This window comes from Phalacrocorax carbo, chromosome 28 (genome assembly GCF_963921805.1).
Source record: "Phalacrocorax carbo chromosome 28, bPhaCar2.1, whole genome shotgun sequence".
Classification (NCBI taxonomy): domain Eukaryota; kingdom Metazoa; phylum Chordata; class Aves; order Suliformes; family Phalacrocoracidae; genus Phalacrocorax; species Phalacrocorax carbo.
The window spans coordinates 1,742,620-1,758,034 of NC_087540.1; the positions used below are offsets into that span (position 1 = coordinate 1,742,620).

The 15,415-nt window shown below is 50.4% G+C and overlaps 1 protein-coding gene across 1 annotated transcript; it reads right to left on the bottom strand.

The window, feature by feature from the left end:
* Positions 1-1,077: 1,077 nt before the first annotated feature.
* NCSTN (nicastrin) lies at positions 1,078-15,389 on the bottom strand. Its single transcript, XM_064475080.1, has 17 exons — positions 15,227-15,389; positions 14,141-14,245; positions 12,558-12,681; positions 11,555-11,673; positions 10,318-10,463; positions 9,984-10,134; positions 9,406-9,515; positions 8,484-8,636; positions 7,005-7,109; positions 6,740-6,817; positions 6,425-6,594; positions 5,110-5,212; positions 4,751-4,846; positions 4,143-4,230; positions 3,854-4,005; positions 3,333-3,545; positions 1,078-1,782 (listed from the first exon to the last, which is right to left on the bottom strand). The coding sequence occupies exons 1-17, from the start codon at positions 15,351-15,353 to the stop codon at positions 1,660-1,662; spliced, it is 2,163 nt and encodes a 720-aa protein (XP_064331150.1). The 5' UTR covers positions 15,354-15,389; the 3' UTR covers positions 1,078-1,659.
* Between the last annotated feature and the right edge of the window lie 26 nt (positions 15,390-15,415).

Below are 15,415 nucleotides of genomic sequence, written 5' to 3' on the forward strand. Positions count from 1 at the left end.
ACATAGCATGGCTCCACCATGACCGAGCATTTGCATTTTGATACGTTTTAAAAAATATATAAATAAACTTACCTTAGGGAAGGAAAAACACATTCTACAAAATTCCTGCCAGACCACATGGTGTCTTGAGGTCCTCTGTCTCACTCCATGCACAGAAACCATCTACTTGGATAATTTTGGGGGAACTGATTTTGTTCTGACAAAGTTGGAACGAGTCCAAAGATTACTAGTTAGAGGCTATGAAAATCCTTATTGTAAAGACAAGATGGCTCCATGTAAATCAAGATACGAGTTTCTTCAGCACTGCTACGAGAAACGAAAACAAATCAGGCACAGAGACATTCCGCCAAGTATCAGGAGCAGTTTCCTGAGAGCAAGATGCATTAGCAAGTGGAAAAAGTCTCCCTCAGGGCAGCACTGAGAGTACAAGGTCTGACTTACTTTAAAACTCCAGAGTTCGCCTAGTTGAGGAAAGACTTAAACACAATAAGCCCGCGCTGTCCTCTAGGGAAGGGGAAGCGATGTCTGCTTTAGCGCTGGTTTCTGGAATTATTCAATCCTTTCTCACTATTTTTGAGCTCCCCGCTTTGGACAACAGCACTATCGCACCTTGAAATCACCATCGCTGAAGAACAAGTGAATTTTCATACAGAAGAAACCACCGGGAACAGCCAAATGCCTGCCCAGTCGCAACCGCTAGCCCTGAGAGCCCAGCCTTGCTGGGCACCACGGATTGGCATCGAAGGAAACAAAGTGTGTGAGTGCGCTCTTTAAAAACCTGTTTATTACACCAGTGCCACAGGATTGACCGAGATCAAGCTACCGTCGTGCAAAGCGCCGTTTGCGGCGATCAGCCACCCCTGCCTTGGAGAACGTACAGTCTGAACAACAGTGAGTTAATTCCCTGTCCTGTCTGAGGGCACAAGGTCTTTCTTTCGTCCAGCTGTAGAAAGAATTCAAAGTTTCAATGCGAGTCATAAACCAAATCAAACCCTGTTCCTCCCGAGACCCAAACGTATCGCAGCACCCAGGGTTTTTGGTCCGTTTGGCAGCAACTAAGACAAAACAGGCAATGGGTTAATTTGTAAGTGGAGATTTTTTTAATTAAACGGAACTATTTATATATATATACAAAACCCAGAAAATATTGCACCATTAAAAAAAAAAAAGGACATTTTACATCTAATCATCTGTTAAACACACCTTGCCCTCCCTGCATTGTAGTATACACAAATTCACAGCAACTGTGGGACACTAACAGGCAACCTATGCTGTCAGGCGCCACGGAAATCTGCTGGTCCGCATCCATCGCAGAGAAAACACCTTCACCCTCTCCACCCTTGCCTTCAGTTAGGGAACACATCCATCCCACCGTCGTCTCAGTGGCATTCGGGACCGATCCTCTCAAGTTGCTCAGAAGTAAGGACAAATTAAAAAGAAAGGCTTTGGGAATTTCTCAGTCACAGTTTCTTTAGGGCTTGGTCGGCACGGTTTTCTAGAAGTCTCTTACGTTTCAGGGCTCGGTCCCCAGAACGCGAGCACAGGAGCTCTGGAGAGAACCATTTGCATCCCTATCCAGAGAGAGGGGCATTCCAGTGTAGTTTTAGCTTTGAAAATTGTAATCCAAGGACTAAGACTTCTCAAGCCCAGAGAGCATCTTCAGTAAGCCACAGCCCCAGGGTCCTGCGGGATGCTGAAAAGTACATCTGCTTTGGCGTTGATAAAATACGTGGCGAGGAGAGAGAAGATCAGAATGGCAATGCCCACAACCAAAGTGATTATCTAGGAAGGGATGAGAAACACTTAGCATTGTCGTTACAAACACCAGTACCACACGCGGCGCCTCACGGAATTTGTGTGGAATGGGGTTCTCTGTCCGAAAGCTACAGAGACCAGCTCGCTGCTGAGGCACTATGTACACTGAAATAAAAAGATACTCTGAGGACCTCACAGCCTTAGACGAAAGTGACTGCCAGGCAGGACCAGGTCAGCTTTCCCTGTCGTTCCCAGCAGCGCACACAAACAGATGTTTAAGAGAAAACGTGCGAAAGCTGCATCACGGATAAAGAACGTCTCACGTTTCAGAGCGGCCGCCGCAGTTTGCAAAGGCTTTTAGCGACCATTTAATGCGACACTTTGGCTACTCCTGCATGAACTGACACCTCCTTCAGCAAGGAACTGTAAACGTCTTCCACAAGCACAGTTGCTGGCAGAACCAACGTCTGTCAATAGCCTTTGCATAACCGAGGTTACCTCCTGCTCAGCACCTCTTCTGAAAGCGAAGTGCCAGGCCAGTCTAAGGCCTCGTTAGATTCCTTCCTGTCCACCTTGCCCCTCGCGTGGTAGGACTGCCGCTGACAGTCTCCCCCAGACACCTCATAGCAGTCCCCAGGCAGCGGCCATTCATGTGCCGCTACAACTCCCTCGGTACGTTTTCTATCAGGTCAACACTTCAGGGATGGCCGGGCTCAACCTGTGCATCCCCAGGGCACTGGTATCTACTGGGCTGTAACAGGCCGCGGGAGGCAGGCAGGGCACTGCGCTTGCCTGATCGCGTTAAGAAGGCCCAGTGCCACGCAAATAAACTGTTCGGATTTCAAATAACCACCCGAGAGATGCAACAAATGCCTGGGCTTGCGTGGCCTTCGGGTGGCTTACTGCTAGCAGGTGATGACGAGAGCGCTGTGCACTCCGGAGTCTGTCCTGACAGGGTATGACATCATTAACAGCCAACCAGAGGGCATTGAGACAGGCACAGAGCCCCAAAGTGACTGTACGCTTAACCCTTATTCTGCTGGTACTTAAGCCACATCACACCCAGCTAAGGGCTGCTTAGAAACCGAGACACTGAACCAACAGCAGCTTTTGTTCATGGAGGTTTGGGCAAAAGTTATTGCTGCGCTGTCGAGAGGGGATTCGAACTGCAGGAAGGAAGGTCTGGGTTGCTCGTCAGGCAAAACACCTTAACAGAGTGACTGGCTTGGCTTCCTGTGCTTGGGGAAGGGGTTAAGAGTCCTGTCGCTTCTATGTTTTATTCACAGAGCTCAGCCTGCTCAGGGGACCCTTGATTATTCTGCACTGTCTTGGCCTCAGCGAGTAGGTTATTAACCCAGAAATGGCTGGAGGTGGGAGGGTTATCGCCAGTGGTGCACTCTTGGTTACCTCATTTCCAAGGATCAAAGCCCAGCTCTTTTTAACTGGAGCTCACCCAGGACGATGGCACAAGGTCTTGTAACAGACTCTGAACTGTTTCTCCAGCTGTCAGGAGATGTTATTCACAGCTAGCCACATTTTTTTTCTCTACTTTCTTTTTCAGACACGTACAAACTCACCTCTAGCTCCTTGCTGGCTACCAGAAATATTCGGGCACGGATCTCTTTCCACCGACTCTCTGTCCATGTGGAGTACTCTGTAGAACCCCACTGCCTCAGCTCAAAGGCAGGAGAGAGCGCTTTGCTTAGGTGAACAGTTGACCGAACACAGTAGGGGACCCGTGATGTTGAGTTAGGGTCCAGGGAACCCTGCACCCAGGCATATTCGTACATCTGCAAAGAAAACGGGACAGTAAGAGGCAGCAAACAGCCACTAGTAAATAACCAACTATTCCCTTACTCTGAACTCGTGCCTCTGAGGGGGGAGAGAGGCTTCACTGGCTGTTCGCACTGGAAGGGGATCCTTTCACCCACTCCTCCCCTGCCCTCGGGCGTTAAGATGCCTCCTTGTCAGAGGAGTTCCCCAGTTCTCCCACGTGTTATCATGATCGATAGAAACCATTCCTACCCAGCCTCCCTCAAGAGCAGAAGTGGACGGCAGATCTGTCCCCACCCATCACCCCACTCTAATGGATACTTACTTCTTTCTCACTGCTGGGTATTTTTTCAGGGTTCAGGCACTCTTCCTTGGTGAGGTTAACAACAGTGCCCGTGAGGTTGGCCAGGACATACTGTACAAGGTAGGTAGTGTTCACAGGGCTGGAAACGGCAACGTAGTGTTGAGGAACGTCACCTGGAACAGTCAGAGAGGTGGGATTGGCAGGGAGATGGCCAGAAGCAGACAGTGTTAGTGTGGCGCTTTAGAAAGCTGCCAGGTAACATATGGGGTCAAACCCATTCCTGTGTTGTTCTTCCCTATGTTGCCCTTACCCAGAATTCCTTTTATGTCTGGTTTAATGATGGACTGAAACCAGGAATTGTTCATTTTAATCAGAAACCCATAGAGCATTCGAGAGACCTGGAAAGAGACGGAAATTGGTTTACACAAAGAGGAGAGAAAAACCAGCATCTTAACAGCTACACCTCTCGAGATTATTTGGCTGACAGCTATTCCCCACTACAAGGGCCAAGAGCACAGCAAAGGAGAGACTGTGTGTCACAACTGTACATAAATCAGGACCGAGCTGTGAACACTGGGTTTGATTCCAGCTCTGCCGACTCCTTAGCTGATCCCTGTGGCACACGTTGCCATTTCACCTCAGCTTCCTCTTCTGCTTTGTGGAACGAGGATAAAGGAGCTCTGTTTTGTAGAGGGCTCGTGAAGCTTAATGTCTGCCCCGAGATGGAGAGGCAAGGAACTAGAGAAGGGTGAAAGGTTTTTCATTCAGCTGTGGTGGGGAAAGAGAGAAGGGGGGAGGCAAAGCCCTCACGGAGACAGACAGGACAGCATGCTGTGTAAACACATATAAACAGAGACAGAAGGGAAGTACGTGAGGGCTCATCAGAGATGCCAGGGACTCAATTCCATCTGCTCGTACCGTTTTTGGATCTGCCTGAATAGCAGAGGTGTTGTTGGCTCCCCCCGCAAGCTGGTAGAGAGCACGGGCGACCACTGTGGCAACTTCTGCCAGGGACTGCAAAGGAAGAGTGCTCTGTGTTAATCAAGATAGGCAGATCCAGCAAAACAAGCAAGGAGAGCAAGCCAGAATCTACACATCCATCAAAACGCTTACACGGCGCTAGCGTTTGAGTGCCTTTGTACAAAGCACTTCCACCTTCTTTCTGCCCTTTTTGGAAACGGCTTTCCCCCACTCCCCATGACCCTGCTTCCAGCTGCCCCCACCCAAAGCCCCATCCACCCCAGAGCCAGCAGCTAAAGAAAATGCAAAGTAGGAACCTTGGCTGTGTCTGTGACATACTCTAAGGTCTCCTCAGGGCTAAGCCCCTCGGGGTATTGCATCCGGATGTTCTCTGGAGTGTCGTACATGCTCTGGTAGTATCTGAAAAGAAGAAGGCAAACAGAGGTTGGGGAGGGGCAGAAAGAAACCACAGGGCATGGAATTCAATTCAGAGTGTGCCTAAAGCAAACAGTGGGAGCAGTCTCCTGGGAGCAGAGCTACAGCCCTGCCAAAGCACTGCCCTGCCACACGCTCCTTAAACCATTTAATGAGGCTTTATAATTAACTTGGCCCTTGCACAGCTTCTCCCATCTGAGGATCTCCACACAATTTACAAGCTGTGATTAGCTTTCAGGTGGGTGACAGCCCAATCTATTAAATGGGTAGAGAAACTGAGGCAAGGACAACCCATGCAGAAGGTCTCCTGGGAAGAGGGCTTTTGAGGCAAGTTGTGCCCGTGGATTTTATTAATGCCTTATTCTGAAGGCAGTGAGGAATTCCAAGTGAATTCTACCAGAGGTTTACACCAAGGCGTCTGCAGCACAGGCAGCTGAAAGCCCACTGCATGGTCTATGCACCTGACATTCCCAGCCAACCTGGGACTGATCCCCCCGGTCCAAGGGCGGGTCACACGGCAGCGAGTTGCACTTTCCTCCACCCCAGCTGCTCTTATCCCTTTAAAGCAGTGCAGATTTAGAGGCGAAAGGGAAGCTACTTGATTGCTACAGAGATTCTCAGAAAGAGCAGAGAAAAGAGGATGAAGGGAAAGAGACTATTTGAAGAGTTTAGGGAAGAGGGGAGAGGCGTATGCCTGTCCTCTACCCCGCATTCCCACTTCCAAAGAGGAAGTGGATCTTCCTCTTCCACTTCCACCAAGAGGAGCGGGGGATCCCCAAGGAGCACGCTGTAGCAGGGTCATGTGGGGTGAATGAAAGTGTCCTTCCCAATGCCTGGGGCTTTCTGCCATCACAAACAGAAAGCTATATTAAAAAAAAAAAAAAGAAAAAAGGCAGCTAGCTTCTGGAAGAACAGATGAGGCTTAGGCACGCTCAGTTGCCATTTGCTCACCTCTGGCTTCTGGCCAGCTGTGGGGAACATTTTCTGTACAAAACTGGATTTCTTTCGGTTGTCAGAATAATTATGTTGCGCTTGTTCAATTACATGGCACACGTTTGCTCCTCCGCTCCCCCCGGGCTGCCGCTCTACATGTATGTTAGGCAGCAGACCCCCGGCAGAGGCGTTGCAGGAGCTCAGATGCCCTCTGCCGGCTCCGCTGCCTTCGGCCATGGGCCAGCCTGTGCCCCGGAGAAGTACCTGTTCTGGAAGGCGCTCCTGTGGTCAGTTAGGACCACTCCAGGGATGTGCCGGGCCCGAAGGAAGCGCTGGAAGGAAGATGGGGGAAGAGGCTGCGAATATCCAGCTTCCTGCAAAGTCACATTTGCTCCCACGCTGCTATTACTCAGAATATCTAGCAGGTTTCTAACCTGGAAGAAGAGAAGATGGCACTGTTCCACTGTTCTTTTGGACGCGTAATTTATCTGGAAAGCTTAACATCCCCATCGCCTGCAGTGTGCTAAAGATCCCACAGCATTTTGATATGATGAACAGCTACAAATTGCTTTCTATTACCTGCACTTCAACAGATTCATTCATCCGAGAGACGGGGTCTGTATGCATCCACAGAACGGAGTCATTCCTTAGAGCCACCTTCAAGAAAAAAAAAAAAAACAACCACCCCACCATAAGTACATAAATCAACATCATGGAGTCTTGCAGAACAGGGAAGTCCAGTCCAGGGAAAAATCAAAAACAGAGAAGGGATGGCTGGGAAAACCACAGCTAAATTATCACAGAGAAACAGGGAATAAAAAAGGTCCCCATACTTATCCCACACCTGATTCAACTCCACAAATGAATGAATGTTGTCCAAGCGGAGAGGAAACTTGTCTTTTTCCATATCGTACACCATTCGTGAGCTGCCAATGTAATCAAAGGTCTCCTGCAACAGAAAAAGCATCACACGTGAATGACGTACGGACAGCTGCCTGGCCCAACCAACAGCAATATTCGAGAGGCTGAGGTGGCCCAAAAATCAAGAGTTTGGGGGCCAACCACTGCACCAAGTATTCCTGAAGGTCCCCACAGCCTGGCGCACACCAAAAGACCAAAGTACGTATTACGTTGTGTCTGGCTCCAAAGACAAAGATGTGGTAGGAAGGGATGGAGCAAAGGACAGAAATGAAGGCAAAGAGCAAAAAGACAGGGGACAGCTATTGAATTCCACAAGCAAGAAAGGCACAGAGGCAAAGTCAGACTTCAGTGAGCACCGATATCCAGTAATATCTACTGGGAGTAACAGCAAAGAGGCATTAACACAGCCTTTACCCTGGCATAAGTCATCTTTATTTTTCGGTAAGGACGACGGCAAGTCAGGGAAAAGGGCAATTCTCCATTCCAGGAATTAAACACATGAAGTTTTCCTGAAAGGAGGGGTGTCTGTTTCCTTGGGAAAAAAAGGGAAGTAAGGCTCGATGACAGAAATGAGTTTGTCAAGGCAGCTGCAAAAAGCTGAGCATTGCCTGGGGAAGAATATGTGCCCCTAAGAAGAGAATCCCCACGACAAAGAAGGGCAGTGAAGTCAGCCAGCCACCCGACTTCCCCCTTGACTAATTTACAGCCAAGTCTTATCATTCCTCCTACACCCTGGGAGCACGACCGAGAACATCCGCTCCACAGCGCCGTACGCCTGCCTCCCCCTGGGAAATCCTGACTAGGGAAGTATGTGCTGAAGAGGGTGAATGAAGGGAATCTCATGGCCACAGCATGGGGCTGTGGGAGCCGGTTTCACAAAGCTGCACAAAAGAAGCCATCAGCATAGATGCCTTGAGGGGAACATCAGCTGTTGGCCGTCAGTCCCTCCTCCACAAGCTTGTTCTGCTTTTCCACAGCTGCCAACTCCAGTGCTGGGCTCTCAGAAATGAGCTACATTTTGCTGCTGTCAATACATATATTTTTAATCTAGCTTTTTCCGGGCTTCATTTCAGAATTTAAAGCTTGGCCATCGCAGTTCACCCTGAACAGGGGCAAGGCAGAGGACAGACATACAGACAGGAGGGGAAGCAAAGTTTGAGTCATTCATCCAGAATGAACCATGGGGCAGAATACAGGCTGCCCCAGTGGAAGCTCCATCTGCTGTTGTTATCCCAGTGCAATTAAGATCCTGTTCTCGCTGGGGGAGCAGGGGGAACCACGGGTGGGGATGCAGACAAACGACTCCGCGCAAAGAGTAGGGAAAAAGTTCATTTGCAGGAGCCAAGGGCTGATTTGGTATCTTAGAACGAGCCAAATGGTGGAGCGATGCCGCTGCTCTTACCCCTTGGAAGAAGGTGAACATTATATTCCTTTGCAGCAGATGAACATCTGACACTTTATGAAGGGCTTCAGCAGCGGCCAAGTGGGTCACAAAAGAAGAGACGGCACTCTCTGCCCCAGGTGCGATGTTCCAGAAGAAGGAATGGCTGTCAATCTGTAAGGATGAACAGGAGATGTAAGGAACGTGCACATAGGCAGAGGAATACTCTATTGGGAAAGCAGATCTATCACCTCTCCCCTATTCCATGCATCCTACTGATAAGGGAAGAACCAAAGCACCCCGCCTAATGAAACTTAAAATACCAACTGCACTGCTGTGGCAGTCCTGAGCCCTCAGCCCTGGTCTGAAAACCGAGGTTAGTGCAGCATGGGCCTCCGAGACAGTGACAGCGCGGAGTTTTGGACTTGCATCTCTGGAGGGTGTAAAGTGACTGTAACCAGACCGCTAGACGGGGAAGTGAATTTCCTTCTTAGCTCTGACACTGACTCACTGCTTGACACACACCAAAATCTCCATGTGATTCAGCCTCCCTCGCCGCCCCCCCGAAAAATACAGATGAGCCAGCCACGCTGCCTCCCTCTGCAACACATTTTAAGGATGTGAAATAGGAAAGCATAACAGACACATTAACTAGTTCTACTTGCCTGGCTCCATCAGTGGAGAAAATGCTAAAAAAAAGTCTCACATTAACAAGACAGAAATGAAATGCAGACGTTCTTACATGGAAACAATAGGTAAACCCACCAGGTAAAAGGCTCGTACTTGCAGAAACACAATAGCCAGACAGATCTAAAAGAACATTTAGGACATGGGAATAAATGAAAATGTGTAAGAGGAGTAGATTCCCGGGAGACTCTAAGCCCACACCTTCCCAGAATCCTTCCAGTCCACCCTCTACAAAGCGAGATTAAGAGGTACCTACTCGCGTAGCGACAATAATAACTTCCTTCTCAGGATCGACTTTTCCAGAGGAATTGATAGGTTGCAAGGTGCTCCACACATTGTAATCAAGGAGAGGATCACACATAACCTCTAGGAAGCAGAAACAACATTGTTTGAGTTGAGACTACAGCAGTGACGAGTGAGACGTGAGCTTTCTGGTCAGCTGTAGCTCACCAGCGGTTCTGTCACAGGAGTGAACTTCTGCTCAGCGGGGGGAAGTCCTGGCCCCAGGAAAGTCACTGGAGAAACATTCACCAGGACCAGGATTTCAGCTCCTGTACACGCAGTCTAACAGAGCTGTAATCTCAGAGCCGTTCTCGATGACCTACATAGCAGGTATGAGGTACCTTTCTCAGCCATACATATTATTTTCTAAACTGATGATGAACAGCCCAAAATTCCTTACCACTTGAATAGTTTAGTTCGAAAAGGCTCACTTGGCAAGCAAGCCTTTAGGGAAACTCTAAAATCTTCTTTCTTTTGCACAACCGTGGTCCACCGGGATTTTTACCACTAGCCTTATCCCACATCATGACAAGGAAAGAGGAATCAGCTCACCTGGATTAATGCTGAAGGTACTTTGGAGGTAGCTGCGCCTCATGCAGGTAACGGTGCTGGTGACAGCATGCATGTGGGAAAAAAGCTGCATGGCACAGAGAGGGTACTCGGGGCCAGATCCATCACGAGGGACGTTATGGTCTTGGTAACACTGGATGGAAATAAAAATCATTACAAAACTTGGCCTTTCTGCGTTGCATACTGCATAAAAAAATTCAACCATAGATTTTTACTGTAGATTTTGACATCTAAGCTGAGAGAAAACAAAACTTCTGTCCCCTTCCCTGAACCGTGCCGCAGCTTCCCTTCCCTACTTGCTGAGGAAGCGCAGTACCTGCTTAATAACTTGCGTCTCATTGGCATCTTCAAGGAGAAAAATAGGGAAGTCAAAATCCTCATAGGAAAGCCCACTCCCCACGGGATTCCACACAGTCTTATTGCAGTGTGCGAACTGAGGGCCGTAATCTTTGGAATACACACCTGGAAACAGAAAGAAACGGGCAAATCTGAGCCTGCAAGAGAGCAACAGACTGCAGGAGAGGTAGGGCCTGCTGAGAAAATAGCAGCAAATAGAGAATGAGCACCATTACGGGCCGAGGAACCAGCTGACAAAAGCTTGGAGGGATGGAGCTGGTCACCACATGAGGCAGAGTGGCAGAGACAGAGCGCCGTGCTACGCAGAGAGAATGAGAAACATGCGTGCTCAAAGCCATCAGGTGCCAGGAGGCTGGCGCGAGCACTCAGTGAGCATTTATCCCACGCTGAGAGAGCGGAGGAGGCACACAGAGAAACATTATACTTCAAAAGGAGGAACACACAAACCCACATTTTCTGAGCTCATCATGTGCTGGAAGTAACCCTAAGGCATCCAGAACGTGCCAATCAATTTAACACCTAGATACTGTGCAAACAGCACGAAGGCAGAGACACGACGAACGCCAGCCCACCAAACTCATCTCAGAGCGTACGTGGCATCCTTCACAGCAGAAAGCTTTCCGCGACCTACAGAAGGTGCAGCAGCAACTTCGCCCCTCAAAATGCATCACAGTAAATTCACCGCGTGAAAAAAATAGCGAAACGAAAAGCTACCTGAAACCCCGGAGGGAATTCAGGGAGGCAGAATGACACTTTACAACGCAGCGACTGGCCCAAAGAGGGGAACACACGCTCCGCACAATCTGTGCAAACGTAAGACCTTTTAATGATCACATGTGGACAAAGTACAAGTTTCACACCTTAAAGAAAAAGAACTTACAGCCACCCTTGGTCAGGTTTAACACTTTAGTGACTCAATGCTGTTTTAGCCAACTTATCTAAGCGTCTTCCCTTAAGCCCGTCCCAACCCCTGCTGAGAAACTATGAGATTCCAGCTCAGACCAACAAAAGAACATATTCTTTTGAAGGAAAAGAACTTCAAAAGAACATATTGAGCCCGTTATCTTAAACACCACTTCGACATTAAAGCACAGCTGCAATTTCAGCTACCCTTTGCACTGCTTGCTTTGACCATACAATGTAAAGACACCATTTCTCTTCCTCCTAACAAGGATAAAGACTTAACATTTCCTTACCAAACCCATCATTGGGGCACTTCAAACCAGGAGAGAATCCCTGGGGAGGGCTAGGTTTGGCAATGGCCACAGCAAGGCCTGACACTCGCGAGGTTCCCTTCAGCTGCAGCATTACCCTCCTAGAAGAGAAGAATTATGAGTGAAATTTTGAATTTATTAATGAAGAGTCACAATCCAAGACACGCTAACGTCGATATATTGCAGTCGAGCATGTGACGATGCTTTTGACCAAAATAACCAATGCGTGCCTTTTTCTTTATCTTCTCAGAACTGCGTGCGATTACATAGAGAGCAACAAGCAGAAAACATCAGCCAGCTCTGCCCAGGAAGAGATGTGACCAATCTTAATCACACAGAATCATAGAATCATTAAAGGTTGGAAAAGATCTCTAGGATCATCAAGTCCAGCCGCCAACCCAACACCCCCAGGCCTCCTAAACCATGCCCTCAAGTGCCATGTCCACACGTCTTTTAAATTCCTCCAGGGACGGCGACTCCCCCACCTCTCTGGGCAGCCTGTGCCAGGGCCTGACCACTCTTGCAGTGAAGACATTTTCCCTCATACCCAACCTAAACCTCCCCTGACGCAGCCTGAGGCCGTTCCCTCTCGTCCTGTCACTGGTGACTTGGGAGCAGAGACCAGCCCCCCCCTCACTCCAGCCCCTCTCAGGCAGCTGCAGAGAGCGAGAAGGGCTCCCCTCAGCCTCCTCTTCCCCAGATGTTGTTTAATGAACTTTAGTAACTGCTACATTGATGAACATGGCATGAAAATTTACACAGAGCAGAGATCTCCTAACAGCAAACCAGCCCATTTAAGAAGAAATAAGTTCAGGCACTAAACCACAGTAAAACCACAAATATTTCAACCTCACTATCAGCGCAGTCAGGGCTGATTCTGCCATCTGTCCCCTGAAAAATGACGTTTTCATCACCAGATTAGGGACCCGTATCAGTCTTCCAGCCTCCGCTCACTCTGGGATGATAAAAACTGATGATGACTGACCTGTTGAAGAGGTTCCCGTCTAGCAGTATCATGTAGGGTGGGTGTGGGCCATCAGCAAGCACCCAGCTCAGGTCCTCCTCCTTCTCAACCACGTGGATCACCCCTGTGTCTCCGCTGATGGAGGCTGTGGAAAGAGAGCGTGTGCCCTTCACCTTTCACAGAGATCTACTTCCTTCACACCCCCAAACCACCCCGGAACAGCAGGCAGTAGGTTATTAAGGGCTTTAGGGAAGAATGCTTCATGGGATTAGAGGGCTGGAGGAAGCCATTTGGTGAAGCAGCACCATTTCGCTAAAGCAGGACAGAAAAAGGAACAGTGGCTTTTAGGAGGGAAAGGAAAAAGCTGAACAGCACAGACGAAGAAATAAGCACTCATGCTTTGAAAGCATCTTTTGTTTAAGTGCATCAAAGCACTGAAGGGCCTTCAGCTAACTAAGCAGTATGAGTCTCCTGTGACTGAGCAGAATAAGGGAGGATAGCAGGAAACAGGCTCCGAGACAGAAAGGCGCTCAAAGGAGACAGGACCTGCCTCAGGGACCGTAGTCACAGAAGGGTTAGTGCTGCCCCTCAGCGAGGAGGAAAGATTGCAAATTCAGAAACTGAGGGCTCAAAGACACCTCAGCATGAGGCCTGGAGAAGCACGAAGGGCAAAAGATTGTGATGGTAAAGGGGGCTAGCAATAAAGCAGGCCCACTGCTTGTCATTTCACCACCTCCCAAAGAAAACGGACAACAGACAAAGCACTTCCGTAAGAGACTGATAAAAACAAGCACTTTTTCAACCCCCGCCCCCGGTTAGTAACTGCTGTCATTGTCGGAAGCTGCCTGTGACCGGGAAGGCAGGACTGCGTGCGGCTGTCTGCCCTAATGCTAGGCTGACACAGAGGGTGGAAGAGGAGCGAAGAGAACCTTGTACCCTCGGTTATTTGACTGACTAAGCACAGCTGTGCTGCCCTGTAGTGGCAGCTGACAACTTCCACTGCAGGGAGTGGCTCACCATGGCAGCAAAACTGAGTTGGAAATGAGCAAAACACTGACTCACACTAACTTCAGCCAGGAATATCGCTTGAATGGGGTTCCCTTATCTATATTTTAATTAAGAGTCATGCAGTCCTGCCTTCTCCATTTCAGTATGGCGAAGTTAACAAGCTCTGCACAAGTGGCTCAGCCAAACTCTCTTCTCCCTTTAGGTGTCACCTCCTCACTTACTCACTCCCTGCTCCCTTTCTCTCATACCTTGTTAACCCCAATGCATTCTGTACCGCTCACGGCTTTGCCTTGTACCCCTAGAAGCTGAGAGTTGGCTTTGTCCTGTGCATGCACTGACCGCACAAGCTCAAAATGCCTTGACAGGGATTTTTGAGGTCTGTAGGAACACGGTCTAAGGTCTCCACCCCTCAATTTAGCAGAAACAGGTCAGAGTATTCAGCATTACTGGAGCAGAATTGGAAAAGAGGGCAAACAGCGCTGAGAACAAGGGAAATACTGATCTAGGCGAGTCAAACAAGAAAGATACATTACACCCCACCACTCACGGCACGGCCATCCCCAGGAGCAGCTCTGGGGTCCCACAGTTCTACTCACACTGGCAGCCAATCTGGTGGGTGGCATTCAGGAGGCGAACGCACGGTGCTGTTTTGTTCAGGGGGATGTAGATCTTCCTCTCAACAGAGTTCCCCCAGCAGGAGCCTGGGGACAAGACATAGCCCTGCCTCAGAAGGGGACAAACCAGGGGCTCCCTGCGTCTCACAGAATCATTAAGGTTGGAAAAGTCCTCTAGGATCACCAAGTCCAACCCCCACCCCAACACCCCCAGGCCTCCTAAACCATGTCCCCAAGTGCCACGTCTACATGTTTTTTGAACCCCCCCAGGGACGGTGACTCCCCCACCTCTCTGGGCAGCCTGTGCCAGGGCCTGACCGCTCTGGCAGGGAAGACATTTTCCCTCACACCCAACCTAAACCTCCCCTGACGCAGCTTGAGGCCGTTCCCTCTCGCCCTGTCACTGGTGACTTGGGAGCAGAGACCGACCCCCCCTCACTCCAGCCCCTCTCAGGCAGCTGCAGAGAGCGAGAAGGGCTCCCCTCAGCCCCCTCTTCTCCAGGCTAAACCCCCCCAGCCCCCTCAGCCGTCCCCCAGCACACTTGTGCTCCAGACCCTGCCCCAGCCCCGCTGCCCTTCTCTGGACACGCTCCAGCCCCTCCAGGCCCTTCTTGTCCCGAGGGGCCCAAACCTGAGCCCAGCATTCGAGGTGGGGCCTCACCAGTGCCGAGCACAGGGGCCCCATCCCTGCCCGGCTCCTGCTGGCCACACCAGTGCTGACACAAGCCCGGGGGCTGGTGGCCTCCTTGGCCACCTGGGCACTGCTGGCTCATGCCCAGCCGGCTGTCATCCAGCACCCCCAGGTTCTTCTCACCCGGGGAGCTTTCCAGCTACTCCAAGCCCGTAGCGTTGCATGGGGTTGTCGTGACCCCGGTGCACAAGAGGCTCCCCCCAACACAGGGGGGAAAGACGAGCTCCTCACCAACCCAGCACGGCCAGGCGAGGGCTCCCAGTGCCGCCATGTCGAAGGGGACCAGGCGACGCCCTCCGTGCCTCTGCTTCAGCCGTGGAGCGGCCCCAAATCGGAGGAAGCCCGCCCCGCCCAGACCCTCTTTCAGCCAGCCTCACCCGCTGCCAGCACGGCGAGAAGCAGCCCCTGGAGCAGCCCCCACCAGGCCGGGAGCGGGGCTCGGCAACCGCCCGCAGCGGCCTCCATCCTCCGGCCGCCCCAGGCTCCCCCTGCCACCGCCGCCATCTTCCCGACCCTTCCGCTTCCTCCGTCCCGACCACGCACGGGGCGACACCGGAAGCCGCTCT

Bases quoted from the DNA above. Each gene is read 5' to 3' on its own strand.
- NCSTN (XM_064475080.1), bottom strand. From the start codon at position 15,353: ATGGCGGCGGTGGCAGGGGGAGCCTGGGGCGGCCGGAGGATGGAGGCC. The intron at 6,818-7,004 runs GTGTGGGATAAG...TTTTTCTTGAAG, and splicing joins CATTTGTGGAGTTGAATCAG to GTGGCTCTAAGGAATGACTC. The intron at 4,231-4,750 runs GTACGAGCAGAT...GTCTCTTTCCAG, and splicing joins TTCAGGCAGATCCAAAAACG to GTCTCTCGAATGCTCTATGG.